General features: G+C 37.9%; 1 protein-coding gene across 31 annotated transcripts in view; it reads left to right on the top strand.

The window, feature by feature from the left end:
* The window catches only part of Macf1 (microtubule actin crosslinking factor 1), a 334,558-nt gene that overhangs the window by 208,882 nt on the left and 108,176 nt on the right, over positions 1-17,500 (top strand). For 26 of the 31 annotated variants that reach the window (XM_048815707.1, XM_048815706.1, XM_048815705.1 and 23 more), the window contains 6 exons: positions 9,328-9,333; positions 11,622-11,668; positions 12,403-12,579; positions 12,816-12,939; positions 14,041-14,249; positions 14,739-15,056. In XM_048815707.1, the coding sequence (XP_048671664.1) occupies positions 9,328-9,333; positions 11,622-11,668; positions 12,403-12,579; positions 12,816-12,939; positions 14,041-14,249; positions 14,739-15,056 (881 nt within the window). Of the gene's footprint in view, positions 1-5,872; positions 6,023-7,963; positions 8,198-9,327; positions 9,334-9,486; positions 9,712-11,149; positions 11,669-12,402; positions 12,580-12,815; positions 12,940-14,040; positions 14,250-14,738; positions 15,057-17,500 lie in introns of all 31 variants that reach the window. The other 5 variants (XM_048815714.1, XM_048815718.1, XM_048815716.1 and 2 more) reach the window with 1 other exon arrangement.

Genomic DNA, 17,500 nt, shown 5'->3' with positions numbered 1-17,500 from the left:
TTTTTTTTTTTTTTTTTAATTTGAGACTGGTCTCACTAAATTTCCCAGGATGGCCTCAAACTTGAAATCCCTCCACCTTATTGGGCGTAGTGGTACACACCTGTAATCCAGTGACTTAAGAGGCTGAGGCAGGAGGATTGCAAGTTCCAGGCCACCCCAGACATTTTAGCAAAACCCTGTCTCAAAATAAAAACATAAAACAGACTGGGGAGAGAGTACTCAAAAAAAGAAAAAAAGACAGCTGGACCCACATGAGCCCCATTTCAATCAATCAATATTATCATTCAATCATTTAATAAGTGCCTTCAATCTGGCTTTTTTCACTTAGCATAATGCATCTGAGGTCTTTCCCTGTTGTATGTCTCTGTCATTCATTACTTTTTTTTCCCTTAGTACTGGGGATTGAACTCAGGGTCACTCAGCCACTGAGCCACATCCCCAGCCCTATTTTGTACTTTGTTTAGAGTCAGGGATCTCCTTGAATTGCTTAGCTGCTCCTTGAGTTGCTCACTGTTGCTGAGGCTGGCTTTGAACCTGCAATCCTCCTGTTTCAGCCTTTCGAGCTGCTGGGTATAGTTCATTAGTTTTTATTTCCGAGTAGTACTTCATTTCATGAATATGCTATAGTTTTTCTATTCACCAGGAAAGGGCCATTTAGTTTTGTCTAAATTTTAGTGATTATGAATAAGCCCACTGTGAACATTCCCATCTATTTACCTCTTAGGTAAATATTTGGAAGTGGGGCTACTGAGTCATGGGGTAAGTTTATATTTCATTTTATAAGAATCTGCCAAACCTCCTCCTCCTCCTCCTCCTGCTCCTCCTCCTCCTCCTCCTCCTCCTCCTCCTCCTCCTTTCTTCTTCTTTTCTCTCTCTCTCTCTCTCTCCCCTCACAAAGACTAGACAATCCTGGAGAGTTTATAACCTGATTTGCTGTTTATTACTTAGGCTTCAGTGTTAAATCAGCACATGCAACTAGAAGGCAAACTTCGGGGTCTGAGAGCTTGGGTTGGCAATACCAGTCTTATTCTGAACAGCAAAAGATATGACAGTGAGACAGATATTGACAGCCTGAATCACTCTCTCCAAGAGTATGAGGTAAGGTTTCTACCCATTCCCAAAAATGTTTTATTTTTTGTCCTTTGAGTTGTATTTCCTGCTAGGCAAACCACATCTTTTTTAGAAATAGAGTTTCAGAAATAGAGTCAACTATGTTTAGTTTTTAAAGTTACCACATCCCTGTAGCTTCAGTGATTATGATCATTTCTCCTTTCATCTATCTCTGAGAGTCTGTAGGGTGAACTATTACCAGTTTTACCTCTTCTTTATAATTAACATCTAGAATCTGTCCCTTGTTTCTCTTTTGCCCAAGACCTAATCCTGGACACACACACACATATACCAATTTCAGGAGAATATTGATCAGTAACCTAGAGCATGAGTTGGCAGACTTTTTCTATAAAGGGTCAGACAATACATATTTCAGTTTTGCAGCACAGAGTTAGCCAAAGGGACATAGTTTGCTGACCCTCTGATCTAGGGAGATGTTTTTCTTCTTTTAAGTTACAAATTAATTGATTCCTTTTATCAGTCAGTGTGAGAAAAGACTGTGAGATACATCTAATCAGAGAGATTTCCCCCAATATTGTTTTTTGTTGTTGTTGTTAAGATTTTGTAAGATATTGTTCACATGAGTTTTTCAACCCTATCTTAAAGAGAGATGTCCTTCTTTTGAAACTCTTTAGAAATTCAGAAGGAACTAGAGATGTCCCCTCCTCCTTTTCTGTCCTTTCCTCTTTCCCCAATCTTAAGAAAAGCAGACATAAAGGTTTGTCCATGATCAACCTTACACATAACCTTTTTTTTATCCTTCTTTTATCTTTCAAGAGTTACCCTGCCTCCTAGGTAGTGTAATGGTGCATGCCTATAATCCCAGTGACTTGGGAGACTGAGGCAAGAGGATTGCACATTTGAGGTCAGCCTCAGCAACTTACTGAGACCCTGTCTCAAAATAAAAAGGACTAGAGATATAGTGGTAGAGCAACCCTGGGTTCAATCCCCAGAACAACAACAACAACAACAAAAAGTTAGTTACCTGCCTTTTCTTTCATACCCTTTATCCAGAGATATCACTGGGGGAGAAAAAAGTGGACAGGCTTTATCTGTTCATTAAGATCTAATAAAGAAGCAGGGAATGAATTCCTATTATATTGAGATGTGAAAACAAATCTCATGCACTGGTACTCTCCCCTAGTTATAGGTTCTTCCAGTTCTCTTAGGAAGGAGAATGGTAGTCAAGGTAGTTTCCTAAACCCATATGCCCACAGATGAAGAAAGCATTCTCTTATGATAAGTATCCAAGATGCCCTTCTGCCTGCTCTCTAGGATCAATAACTCTCAGTTTCAGTGTGATAGAGATAAAAACATCTTAAATGTTTTGATTGCATCCAATATAACAGTGAACAATCACTAAATGTTTGGGGGAAAATTGCATGTTTTTGATTATCTGAAAGCAGATGACTTTACTGTTTGGACAGTTTTTATTACTTTAAGGGAGTGAAAATAAGAAAGTATGACTATAAAATATATAAATGGCATTGTTTAAAAGTCAAATTTTATGGGTCTGGAGCGGTGAGTTGCTTGCCTACACGTGTGAGGCACTGGGTTTGATTCTCAGCATCACATATAAATAAGTAAATAAAATTAAGGTCTATTAACAACTAAAAATATTTTTTTAAAAAATCAAATTTTAATGAATCACAATTAAATTTTATGTTCTCTTAGTACTGGCCTATCAGTAACTCTCTGTTGACAAATCCAGATAGATATTTGAACCTAAGAAAGTACAATTACATGCATCTTAGACTAGAAATTCATGTTATATATTCTAAAACCTTTTTAAAAATCATATGTATTTTGGATTAGTAGTAGTGTGATTCTGTAAGCATAAATAATTGATAGCTTAGTATTTGGAAATTAAGGTCCAATAAAGGAAACATGATTTATGAGGAGTTGGAAAGATAGAAAGTGAGAGAGACTTCCAGTGCTAGTTTGACTGTAGTGCCAGTTGTAAAAATAAAGGAAATTAACCTTTCTTTGATTCTTTTAAGTCTTTGATTTTCATAGAAGAATAGAAGTTTTATTTATTTGTTTGTTTTTCCCTTTTCCTGCTTGCCTTAGGATTTGAAACAGCTCATGGCTGAAAGGAAATCTCAGCTGGATGCTCTTGCTTTTGATATTCAGTTATTTATCTCAGAGCATGCACAGGACTTGTCCTCTCAGCAGAATCGACAGATGCTGAGGCTTTTGAATGAACTGCAGAGGTCCTTTCAGGATCTTATGGAACAGACTACAGCGCAGACAAATGCCTTGCAGGGCCATCTTCACCAAATGCAGCAGGAAACCTGGGTTAAGGTCAGACTGAACCAGCAACTGGGCTCAGCTTGTCTTTTGGGATGTCCTCTGTTTGGGGGTTTTCTGGCCAGCCTTCATGTATCAATGATTGCAGGAGCCTGGAGTTAGCAATTTTGAAATTTCTTGTCATTCAGGCCTATTTGGTTCTGATTGAGGAGGCAGCTGTTCCAGCTGTTTTCTTACCACATTTTTGGTTTTGTGTGTATGAGAGAGAATCTATGTGTTTATGTGTGATTTCATGTGCAAGTGTTCTCATTTTACTGAGATGCTACTGTCACTGCATCTCATTGTCTCTGACTTTCCAATAAAAATCACATAGCTAGCCCTTTCTCTCCATTACTTTCACCTTCATCATTCTTTTGAGGGCTCTGAAAAATATACAAAGACTCTGAGCTCTTAAGAAGAATGGTTCCGAAAATTAGTTTTATTCTAGGGCTTTCCATATGATTTCACAATAGATTTCTTTTCCTATTTTGAAACAGCTGATAAGGACATTTTTATCAGAATATTAATTTTTTAACTTTTTTCAGAGTGTTAATTTTTTTAAGCACTTTTGAATTATTGTTTTCTGGTGCCTTTACTCATGCTAAAGTGCCCAATGCTTATTTAGTCAATCATGGGAAACAGTGTTTTTAAAAAAGAAAAAAATCTAACCACACTACTATCTGCCATTCAAATCCTCTTCTTGTAAAGCTCAAATTGATCATAATTTCATTAATAGAAACATTATAACCTTTGAATACCTCAAATAGTGTGTTTATGATTTTTCTTTTTTGATACTGAGGATTAAACCCACGAACGCTCTACCATTGAGATACATCCACAGCCCTTTTTAGTTTGTTTGTTTGTTTGTGTGTGTGTTTGTTTTTGAGACAAAGTCTCACTAAGGGCCTCACTAAGTTGCTGAGGCTGGCCTCAAACTTGTGATGATCCTACCTCAGCCTCCTAAGTTACTAGAATTACAGGCATACACCACCACATCCAGCTGTTTATGGTATTTCTACTGCTTAAATAATAAGTTGGGATATAGCAAGGTGATATTAGAATTGTCATTATAATCAGAAATTGTATCTCAGGGGCTCTGTTTTAAAATATTGTGCAAAATGTAATTGAGCTTTTGAGTCAGACTTAAAAGAAATTAGGTTAGTCAGTGCCATATATTCCCAACTACTGCTTAGTTGTTTAAACTATATTGAGATTGAAATGAAATGCTTAAGGTTACCTCCCAAACCTGAACATGTGCAATGCCCTCATGTAGTAATTTATATAGCATGGTGTAGCAGTAGCATGTGGGTAATTAATGAAGTAATTGGTCTGAGCCACTTTAAGACCAAGCTCAGGTTCAGATAGGCCTATGATAGAACTGCATGTGAACATTCTCCCAGAGCATGAAATTAATTACACATTGTCTATTAACCTTGTTATTGTCAGAAATGCCCTGCTTCTTTCTATATTTGCCCTGAATGCGTGTGTATGTCTCTGTGTTAACTTGTTTGCTTTGCTTTTTTCAGATTCAGTCTGCACCCATCCTAACCCATGAAGATCCCGTTTTACAGCTGAAGAGCTCTTAGGAGTTCTCTTCCAGAGCCCTTCTATTTGTCTTAAAGAGGGGGAGAGAGGGCCAATTTGGGCACCTGTTTGTAAGTGCAGGTGACTAAAATGCCATCAGAAGGCAGAAACTGGTGGAAAGTGGTTTTAGAAGGATGGTTAGGAAAACACATCATGCTCAATTGCTCAATCAGGTGCTTCAGTGTTGTGCAGCTGAGATGCGATCTGGGGAAAGGATCAGGCACAGAAACATATACCTTCTCTCTCCTAGGGCCTGGCTTTTTACCTGTGATAAACAGTGTAGACATCTAAAGGACTGAGCTAGTTGCTATTTTGGGGAAGTTTCTTTCTCAAAATAGTTAAATTAAGCTCTTTATGCTTGACATTCAATCATTCTATTTAATGGGTCTCTACAGTTCTGAGACGTTTGATTTATAAAGTCAGCTTCATTATTAAGAAGCTAAATTAGCTTATGAATTATCCAAGTCCTTTATTTTTCTTTCAATTCTAATTCTTGTACTTTTCCATGTTTAGACTTCATATATAGCAAATCCTCTAGTTCCAGAGGAGGAATAGGTCAGAATCACTCATTTATTATCATCACCTTTGTCATGTTTGGATTTCAATATTCTCCATTTCCAAAGATAAGAATTGAATTCTGGCAAAGGAACTTCCAATTCCAAATCTGAACTGAAAAGCACCTCTGACTGTCAACTTGACCACTGGCCCAGATCAACACTGCCCAAATGAGGGGAGCTTCCTGAATATGATTTCTGTGCCTTTTCCCATTCTAGTCTTTCATCAACTTTTCCATCCTTAATCTATAACCTTCCTATTTTGCATTTCAGGGAATGGCATTTGTAAAATGGGAGTTATTAATTGTCTCTTGACTCCTTTGCATTTTAATTAGACTCTGCAGAAACAGCAAAGTACCTGTCATCAGAAACTGGAGGATCTTTGCAGTTGGGTAAAACAGGCAGAAAGGGCACTGGTGAGCCACCAAGGCAGTGCCTCCTGGCAAGATCTTTCTACTTTGCAGAAGAACCAAAGAGATTTGAAGGTCAGTGTGATTTCTGTTTTTTTTTTTTTTTTTTTTTTTTTTTTTTTTAATTTCTTCAACAAATGTTTAAAAAGGCTTGCTATGTGCCAGGAATAGTAGTAGTGTCAGCATCAATGTTGAACAAACATCATGAAGCTCACAGGCTGGTGGGGAAAACAAAACAGTTACACAGATTATCACAAAAATGAACATCTAATTATTAACTGTTGTATGTAAAAAGGTAAAGTTATATATAAACTTATACCAAACAGACCCAGTCTAGTCTAGAGTATAAGAAAAGATTACCTTGATGAAATATCACTTAAACTGAGCAGCAAAAGACATGTAGGGTTAAGTTTATGAGGGGATGAGAGGAAGAAAACCTACTGGCAGAGGCTTATACATCAGTCTTAAAGTGTGAGTGGGGCTGAACACAACATATTTAAAACTGAAAGACAGCTAGTTCAGCTGGGCTGCAAAGAACAAAAGGTGGCTTTCCAGACACAGTGGCACATGCCTGTAATCCTGTGACTCAGGAAGGTAAAGCTGGAGGATCACAAGATCAAGTCTAGTCTCAGCAATTTAGCAAAAGCCTCTTTCAAAATAAAAAATAAAAATATAAAAGGACAGGGGATGGGCACAGTGACACATGCCTGTAATTCCAGCAGCTTGAAAAACTGAGGCAGGAGGGTTGGAAGTTCAAAACCAGCCTCAGCATCTTAGCAAGGCCTTACACAACTTAGTGAGATCCTCTCTATAAATAGAAAGATAAAAAGTACTGGGGGGATAGGATTGTGGCTCAGCGATAGAGCCCTTGCCTAGCACATGTGAGGCCCTGGGTTCAGTCCTTAACACCACACAATAAATAAAGATATTGTGTCCAACTAAAAAATAAATATTAAAAAAAAAAGTTTTGGGGATGTGGCTCAGAGATTAAGCCCTTGTGTTCAATCCCTGGTACCATTAAAAAAAAAAAAACGAAAAACGACTGGGATATAGATCATATAGCTTTAAAAAAAAGAATGAAGAAAAGGACACTTAGTGAAAAATTAGGTGGGATCAATAAGGCCAGAGTGATAACCAAGAGAATACAATAGTCCCCCCATCTTGGGAGATATGTTTAAAGATCCAGTGAATGCCTGAAACTTCAAATTGTAGGTAACCATACATACTATGTTTTTCTTGTATATACATACTTAAGATAAAGTAGATGCAGCAATAGATTAAAACCAATAATTAACAATAAAATAGAACATGTGTAACAATGCACTGGGATAAAGAGCATTACTACTCTTATGCTTTGGGGCCATTATGTAAAATGAACCTTCTGGAAATATAAACACTATAACACCAGAACAGGTGATGTGATAACCAAGGTGGCTACTAAGTATATAACAGATGGCTCATGTGTACAACATGAATGCACTGGATGAAGGGATGATTCACATCCCAGGCTGGATAGAGAAGACATTGTAATTTTATCACATTACTCAGAATGGTATATAATTTAAAACTTATGAATGAATTGCTTATTTCTGGAACTTGCATAGATTTTTTTTGGTGGGGGGGGTGGCACACTTGACCTCAACTAACTGAAAGCTCAGAAATTGAAACAGTGGAGAAGGAGGCCTACTGTATAAAAAAATCTAACAAGCCTTAACAGTTAGAATCGTGCTAAGTAGCATGATTAGCATCATCACTTTGAGGCTAATTCATTGCAAAATGAAGATCTCTGCTATTCAGCATATTTATGGGCAATCTCCTTTTTGTCTACACTAAATATTTGCTTAGAAAATTAAATTTAAAAAATTTTTTACATTTGTTTAAGGTATAAAGCTTATATAAATTATGGTCAGGGACTACATGTAGATATGTCATCCTAGCCATTCCATCTTAGTACTTTTAGAGGACTTGCAAGTACTAAAGTTGAAGGCTCTGCCATTCCTGTTTTCATGTGTTAAGGATTTACAGGATGATATTCAGAATCATGCCACCTCATTTACCACTGTTGTCAAAGACATCGAAGGGTTCCTGGAAGAGAATCATACCAAACTGAGCCCCCAGGAGTTGACAGCTCTTCGGGAAAAACTTCATCAGGCGAGGGAGCAATATGAGGCTCTCCAGGAACGGACACGGGTGGCCCAGAAGGAGCTGGAGCAAGCAGTGACCTCAGCCTTACAGCAGGAGACTGAAAAGGTACCTTGACTGCTGTGATATTTAATGTTTTTCCAAATGAAAATTTTGTGCCTACATAAAAGATGAGAGACCTAGGTATGGTGGCACACACCCATAATCCTGGCTTTTCAGGAGACTGGCAAGATCTAGGTCAGGCTTTGCAATTTAGACTCTGCCTCAAAATAAAATATAAAAATGGCTGCGGGGCATAACTCAATGGTAGAGCACCCCTGGTTCAATCCTCAGTACTGTTTTTAAAAAAAAAAGATGAGGGGAAACTGCCTTCAGACAACTTAGAGTCATAAAAAGGGGCTGCTTCAGAAGAAGGTCTGTGAGCCAGTCTTTCTTTTTAAAAGAAACATCTAGAAGGACTTCAGGGCAGAAATGGTTAATAAAAACTGTATATTCCCCAAAAAAAGAGAGAGAAAGAAACAAACAAAAAACTTGCTATCTGTATTCTGGCTAAATGAAAGAATTTAGGGTATCATCAAAGGAGGAAAAAACAGAGAGTATGTTTCTAACATGAATCTAGACTGGTGAACTAAGATATTAAAGGAAAATAACTATGGAGTTCTAGGCCACAGGCTATTCCCAGGCTGCCTCTGTAGTTATTATGTGAATTGTGGTGGCAGGAAAAATCACACACAGGGTAAAGTCTTGAGTGGTCTTCTGTCTCCCACTTTACGCTGGCAGATAGATTGACTCCTTCATTCAGCCTTGTACTCTGACACTAATGAGGGATCAGGAAACATGGAAATTAGAAATAAGTTACCTGAAGATAAATTTTGAAATATATAACTTGGCATAACCTACTAAAATATTTGAAGAGCCAGTAAATGGAATTTGAGAGGCAAATTTAAAAACTAACTATTCTGTTTGGCTGAGATAAAAATGGGTGAAGTCTGTTTTTCCTTTCAGGAAGAGCAGCCAGATTATTGGATGTGACCCTGCTATTTCTTATTCTACCAAGCCATTGTATGACTTCTGCATACATAGGAAGAATTCTGTGAAACCTTGCTGGGGTGGCAAGACTAAATGATCTCTTAAGGACTTTAAATCTTGGAGTTCCCCCTAACTTTTTTTTTCTTTAATAATAAGATACAGATGCAATCTAGAGATTGTTTTAAGTAATTATTCTCAACAGATTGCAGAAGATAGTAGTAATTCTTTTTTTTATATACCCAGAATTAGAGTGTCTCTTTTTCTTTAGTATAACCCTTCACCCTTACCCCCCATATACCTTTACTTATCTGTGTTTTTATATTTGAGTATCTAAGGCCTTGTCACTGGACTACTTCTATGACTTTTAGAGTAAAGCAGCAAAAGAACTGGCTGAGAATAGGAGTAAGATTGATGCTCTCTTGGATTGGATGACATCTGTGGGACCATCTGGTGGACAGCCACAGACTAGTCTTTCAGGGATGGAGCAACTCTCTAGAGCTGGCCTGGAGAAAGGAGCCTTGGATACCACTGATGGTTACATGGGGGTAAACCAAGCCCCAGAGAAATTGGACAGGCAATGTGAGAAGATAAAGGTGAGGATGTTAGCTTGTCTTCACTATGCCAGAGGAATCTTTTCTGCCTTGGTGAAGGTATCACAATCACCTTGCCCCTGAATCCAGTGTCTTCTTTGATGTCTTAGTAGCTTTTTTTCTTTTTTTTTCTCAGTAGCTTTGATACTGTTGGCTGTTCCTCTTGAAATAATTTCTCCAACCAACAATAAAAAATTTAAAAAAAAAAAAAAAAAGAAATAATTTCTCCCTTAGTTTCCACAGCACTACTCTGCCTAATCATTCTGGTTTTTTTCACTCTGTCTAGCTTTTGAAACAGTTATGCTTATAGGTAAATCCCAGGCCTTGTTCTCCTCTTTCAGAATATACTTTGCTTGGATAGTCTGGTAACAGTTCTGTTACCAGTCTCACTAATGTGTATATTTCTCTCCACTTCTGATGCCAGACCAGAGCTTCAAACAAATACATAAATCCATCTGCCTCTTTAAGGCAGACTGAGACCACAATCACCTCAACCTAAAAATTAATTGTGTTTCCCTTCCTATATTCCCACTTAATTGCCTGAATTAAACGTCATCCTGGATTTACGTCTCTCATTCTCCTGTATCAAGTCCCATGCTTCCTATCTCTTTCAAAGTTATCCACATGGCTTCATCTCCATTGAGATATTTCTAGTTTAGATGACTTTCAACTTTCCCTTGTATTGTTTTAGCAGCTTCTGCTGGTCTCCTTGCCTCTTGGCTTTTATCCTTCACACCATTCCCTATACTTTCTAAAATGATCTTTCTAAAATGCTATATCCCTGATTAACCCTTTTAATGGTCCCAAGATTAACTACAAATTCTTTAACATGCCTTACTGTTCCTAGTATCTCCTTCCCCAGGATCTGTTCCTATTTTGTGTTTTAAAACAAAGCAAAACCCCACAATTATGTAGTGGAATAGAAAAAAAAGTGGTCATATAAGCCTGTAGACATAGTACATTACTAAAACAAAATACAAATTACCTATCCTATCTAGAAATACAGTTTACTTTCTATTTAATGAATTAATTTTCCAAGGTATTTCCCAGTAGAATCAATCTTCATGGCATATGAGTTGACATGTTTCACAGTTAAGTATTTGTACTTTTATATTGTCATACATATGACTCATCCAGTTACTTACCCCTTGCATTGTCATAGATGGTTATTAATTGGGCTTTTGTATATTCTTGTAGCCTTAGCTCTAGTGAGAGCATTAAGTTCTAGTCACAGTTCTGACCTTTAGCTGTCTGCATGACTTTAGTAAGGACACGTAACATCTTTAGGTATTCACATATCTCATCTTTAATATGGGTATTGTCTACCTACAGTCACCTATTGAGGTATAGGTAGAAATTTCTCTCTACCTCTGGATGTAGGCAGACAAATCATTTGGGTTTCCCTACTGATTATTCTTTATTTTGGGTGGTTATTCGCCAGGCCCATCACCAAGAATTGCTATCCCAGCAGCAAAATTTCATTCTGGCTACCCAGTCAGCTCAGGCGTTCCTGGACCAGCAGGGCCACAATCTTACAACCGAGGAACAACAGATGCTACAAAAGAAGTTAGGAGATCTTAAGGAACAATATGTAGCTTCCCTCGCACAGTCAGAGGCGGAGCTGAAGCAGGTGCAGACACTCCGGGATGAACTGCAGAAATTTCTGCAGGACCACCGAGAGTTTGAAAGCTGGCTAGAACGTTCTGAGAAAGAGCTGGAGAACATGCACAAGGGAAACAACAGCCCTCAAGCCCTGCCCTCCTTGCTGAAGAGGCAGGGAAGCTTCTCAGAGGATGTCATTTCCCACAAAGGAGACTTAAGATTTGTGACTATCTCAGGACAGAAAGTCTTGGACACAGAAAACAGCTTTGAGGAAGGCAAAGAACCATCAACAACTAGAAACTTAGTGAAAGAGAAGCTAAAGGATGCCACAGAAAGATATACTGTTCTTCACTCAAAGGTAAGGGGAAACCTGGCAGCCTTTGGGGAAACAATCATGGTGGCCCTCACACAACCATGGGTGGTTTCTAGAGCTTAAAGTAAGAACCCCAGAGTATGTAGGCAAGCAATATATAAACCACAGACAGAGGTTTTTCACAAACCATGCAAAAAATGCAGAATGTATAAGCCTGTGAACTAAGCCTGACCCGAGCAGTTTTGGGAATATGTCTCATATCAGTCGTGAAGGTGGAAGTACTCACCTTCTTGTATCCTGATCAGCATCTTTGGCTTCCAAGAGACATAGTGCAGGGAAATTTAAACCAATTGTACAATCTTAATTTTTGAACAGAGTATCGAGAGTTGAGTCCTAATCTTTTCTATCCAAAGAATTCCCTCTTCCACCTAAAGTTTAGAATCTAGTCAGTTCTTACCTGTTTTATGCTTTCTGCCAACATCTCCAGTTCCCAAAGGGGAACACTTTTTCAATCTATAAATCCTTGCAACGTAATGTTTATTTCTTTGGTGGCATGCCATTGAACTCATTAAGTCTTCCTGGGTATTTAATAAGGTTGAGGTGAATAATATGAGGCAAACAATGAGGACCCCACTTGCAGATGATTGCTACCCATCTATCCAGAGTAACTGGAACAACTTATATGTGAAGTTATAGTGAATTCTTTGTAGCAGAGTTGGCCCAGGGAGCTGTTCTTTAGCTGTATTAAAGCTTTCCTTTCCTTTCTTTCTCTGGTACAGTGTACTCGATTGGGCTCTTACCTTAACATGCTGCTAGGCCAATATCAGCAATTCCAGAGCAGTGCTGACAGCCTAAAAGCCTGGCTGCAGACTTGTGAGGCCAGTGTGGAGAAGCTTCTCTCAGATACTATTGCCTCTGACCCTGGAGTCCTGCAACAGCAGCTTGCAACAACAAAGGTAAGCCTGGACCCACCTGAATGCTATCAAGGCCTTGTGTTGTGTGATTTAAACTGCCCAGATTTAAGGTAATAATTGGGATGTCTTGGACTAGATATCTAGAGTCGTTCATTCTCTTGTCTATGACTACGGATTAACTGAGAATTATCCTAGAATGCTCCTATAGTTCTAGGTTCCTGGAATCAACTTTGATTACTCACCTAGATGTCTTTTTTCTTTCTTTCATGAACAAGCAGCAGCTACAGGAGGAATTGGCTGAGCACCAAGTACCTGTAGAAAAGCTCCAAAAAGTAGCTCATGATCTCATGGAAATTGAAGGGGAGCCATCCTTGGATCCTAAGCATGTTCAAGAAACTACAGGTATGAAGCAATAGTGCTTCCTTAATTCTAGTAAAAACCTCTGTTTGACAACATGTAGCACATTGTATCATACAAGTATCTGAAGCGCTAGGCTAGGGGCTGAGGATATAGACACAAGTAAGCATAAATTCATCAAATTGCCCATCACCCAGTGAGCTTTATTCTTGCAGTATTGAGAAAAGACCTTTACAATCTGGCTTCACCCTTTTACCCAGGCATCTACCTTCTAGCCACAACCTATTCCTTTTATTTCCCAAGCAACCCAATCATTTCTGCGTTACATTATCCCTGAAGTTCTTCCTATGTCTTAGCTGCTAACGTTTTTTCATGATGATAAACATGCATGATGAAGTCTTGCTTATTTTTCAAGAAGCAGCCAAGGATACCATGGTGACTATAATTAGTAACAATATTTTATATACTTGAAAATAGCCAAGAGAGTAGATTTTAGTGTTCTCAAGACAAAAAGTGATAAATACATGAGGTAAAGTGCATGGTAAATAATTTGATTTAGCCATTCTGTAATGTGCGTGTATCTTAAAAACATCATTTGTATACCATAAATTTATACATATGTGTAGTTTTTACTAAATATGTATATATAGTACACCATAAATATATAGTTCTTAATTGTCTTGAGAGAGAGAGAAAGAGAGGTAACTAAGAGATTACTTCCTTATAAAATCCTAACCACCATGCCCATTCCTTAAAAGAAATAAAAAATGAGAAATAATAATTGTTCCTTCTAGGCTTCTCTAAGACGTACTTCTCATACAAGTACAGCATTTATGACTTTGTTTTTACTTAGTTGTAATGTTCCTTCCTCTACCTGTGCTCTGTTTTAGAGTCTTAAGTTTGTAGAGAAAGAGACCTCATGTTCTTTTTAGTCCTCAGCATCTGTCACAATTTCTGGTTCTTAGTACCAAATAACTAAAGCTTATTGAATTTACCTCCAAAAATAATGCACTTCAGGTATATTCCTTCATTTTTCTTAATGTTGATTATTATTATCATTAATATGTACAACTTAAATACATTATTTTTAGAAGCACAACACAAAAAGAGTACCCACTCTTTCCTCTGATGGCCTTGGTTTTCTAGATTCCATACTCAGCCACTTCCAAAGCCTATCCTGTAGCCTGGCTGAGCGCTCTGCTTTGCTACAGAAGGCAATTGCCCAGTCTCAAAGTGTCCAGGAAAGCCTGGAGAGCCTGTTGCAGTCCATCAGGGAAGTTGAACAGAACCTAGAAGGGGAGCAGGTGGCATCACTCTCATCAGGAGTCATCCAAGAAGCCCTGGCCAATAATATGGTAAGACCTATGTTCCAAGAGTTACTATAAACAATGTTTGCCATGTTCCATAATTACAATTTTGAAAAAGCAACAGGAGAAAAATTTACATTCATAAATCTTCTAATAAGATTTAGAGGTGGCCATGCATGGTGGTGCATGCCTATAATCCCAGTGGCTCGGGGGGCTGAGACAGGAGGAGGATCGAAAGTTTAAAGCATGTATGAGATCCTAAGTTTGATCCTCAGACCTAAAAAAAAAAAAAAAACAACAGGTAATTCTTCTCAGTTTCAAAACCACTGTTGAGCCTGATGAAAAGGTGATAACAAAGTCACCTGGAATGGGTAGAGAACTATAGGGAATAAGATAGGTAGCATTCTTCAGGTTCTGTTGCCATTTTTCTTTGCCCTTGAGGAAGTGAGCATGGAGTTATTAGAAGGTTATTAATCTGTGGATCAGGTATCCTAGAATACGTGAGCCAAAAGCTGATAGGCCCTTTCTTGATGACAGAAATTGAAGCAGGACATTGCTCGACAAAAGAGCAGCTTGGAGGCCACCCGTGAGATGGTGACCCAGTTCATGGAAACAGCAGATAACATCACAGCAGCAGTGCTGCAGGGGAAACTGGTAGAGGCAAGCCAGCACTTTGAGCAGCTTCAGCTTCATCAGCAAGAAAAGGAGAGTACCCTAAAGAAGCTATTGCCCCAAGCAGAGATGTTTGAACAACTTTCCAACAAGCTGCAGCAGTTCATGGAAAACAAAAGTCGGATGCTGGCCTCTGGGAATCAACCAGATCAAGATATTGCACATTTCTCCCAGCAGATCCAGGTGAGTATATATCTGCCATGTTGGCAGAATAAAGGGGAGAGAAAGGCAAGGAGTGAACTAACATTTATTGAGCACATATTGTTGGACAGCACATATTGTTTATCTGCATCATTTTAGAGAATTATTACAGCCATCCTGTAAACTTTATGTTATTTATCCAGTTTTAAAAAGCACTGTCTAGGACTGGGGTTGTGGCTCACAGGAAGAGCACTCACCTAGCATGTGTGAGGCACTGGGTTCAATCCTCAGCACCACATAAAAATTAAAAAATAAAGGTATTATGTCCACCTACAACTTAAAAAAAAAAAGTTTAAAGAAAAAATACTGCCTAGATTTATTTTTCATTCATATTACATGTTCAGCCTAGATCAGCAGGAGTACTCTCAACTTATCCTAACCACTCAAGAATGCAGGTTGATAGAGATTTCAACCTGACCTAGTAAGTACTGTTTCCCCTACATTCTCACCAACAGTGTCTTAGCAAGTCTCGAAATTCTGCCAGTCTGATAGATACGACATGGCATCTAAATTTGGTTCTAATTTTTGTTTCTCTTACAAGTGAAGTTGAGTTTACTTTTTATACATTTAGGTATCATTTATTTGTGAACTGTTCATGTCTTTTCACATTTTTCTAACTAGTGTTTTAGTCCTTTTTTTACATTTGAATCTTTTTAAAAAAATTTTTTTTAGTTGTAGTTGGACACAACATCTTTATTTCACTTGTTTATTTTTTTATGTGGTGCTGAGGATCGAACCCAGGGTCTCACACGTGCGAGGCAAGCGCTCTACCGCTGAGCCACAACCCCAGCCCTCAAAATTTAATTCTAAAGTATGAGTCAAGTTTGTCTTTTCCCAAAGATCTGTCTAGTTGTTCCTACTACCATTTATTGAAGAGTCTGACTTTTCCCTAGAATTGAGAAGCCATTTTATCATATACTGAATTTCCATATATATTTGAATCATCTTCTAGGTTTCCTTTTCTTCTTCTTTTTTTATTTTTTAAAGTTGTTGATGGATCTTTATTTATTTATTTTTATATAATTTTTTTATTTATATATGACAGCAGAATGCATTACAATTCTTATTACATATATCGAGCACAATTTTTCATATCTCTGATTGTATACATAGTATATTCACACCAATTCGTGTCTTCATACATGTACTTTGGATAGTAATAATCATCACAATCTACCATTATTAATTACCCCATGGCCCCTCCCTTCCCCTCCAACCCCTCTGCCCTATCTAGAGTTCGTCTATTTCTCCCATGCTCCCGCTCCCTATCCCACCATGAATCAGCCTCCTTATATCAAAGAAAACATTCGGTATTTGGTTTCTTGGGATTGGCTAATTTCACTTAGCATTATCTTCTCTAATTTCATCCATTTACCTGCAAATGCCATGATTTTATTCTCTTTTATTGCTAATATTTCATTGTTTGTATATATGCCACGTTTTTTTTATCCATTCATCTATTGAAGGGCATTTAGGTTGGTTCCACAGTATAGCTATTGTGAATTGTGCTGCTATAAACACTGATATAGCTGTATTTCTGTAGTATGCTTAGGAATATAAACAGAGACCCTGCGTATAATAGAAGAAAGGTAGGCCCTAATCTCCATCATGTGGGATTAGGCCCAACTTCCTTAATAAGACTCCTGTGGCACAAGAATTAAAATCAAGAATCAATAAATGGGGGCTGGGGATGTGGCTCAAGCGGTAGCGCGCTTGCCTGGCATATGTGCGGCCCGGGTTCGATCCTCAGCACCACATACAAAGATGTTGTGTCCGCTGAAAACTAGAAAATAAATATTAAAATTCTTTCTCTCCTAAAATAAATATTAAAATTAAAAAAAAAAGAATCAATAAATGGGATGGACTCAAACTAAAAAGCTTCTTCTCAGCAAAAGAAACAATCTGTGAGGTGAATAGAGAGCCTACATCTTGGGAGCAAATCTTTACCCCTCACACATCAGATAGAGCACTAATCACTAGGGTATATAAAGAACTCAAAAAGCTAAACATCAAAAAAACAAATAACCCAATCAATAAATGGGCCAAGGACCTGAAGAGATACTTCTCATAAGATGATGTACAGTCAGTCAACAAATACATAAAAAACTGTTCATCATCACTAGCAATTAGAGAAATGCAAATCAAAACCACTCTAAGATTTCATCTCACACCAGGTGAGACCCAAAGGTCTTTTCTTCTTCTTTCTTTAAATTTTATTTATTTATTTATTTATTTAGTAGTTGTAGATGGACAGAATGCCTTTATTTTATTTGTTAATTTTTTTGCAGTGTTGAGGATTGAACCCAGTGCCTCATGTGTTCTAGGCAAGCGCTTTTCCACTGAGCTACAGCCCCAGCCCTAGATTTATTTTCTTTCTTTCTTTCTTTCTTTTTCTTTATATATATATATATATATATATATATATA

The sequence above is a fragment of the Marmota marmota genome, unplaced genomic scaffold (assembly GCF_001458135.2).
Source record: "Marmota marmota marmota unplaced genomic scaffold, marMar, whole genome shotgun sequence".
NCBI lineage: Eukaryota > Metazoa > Chordata > Mammalia > Rodentia > Sciuridae > Marmota > Marmota marmota.
Note: the sequence above shows the minus strand (reverse complement) of the source record. Positions and strands in the feature narration are given on the sequence as shown.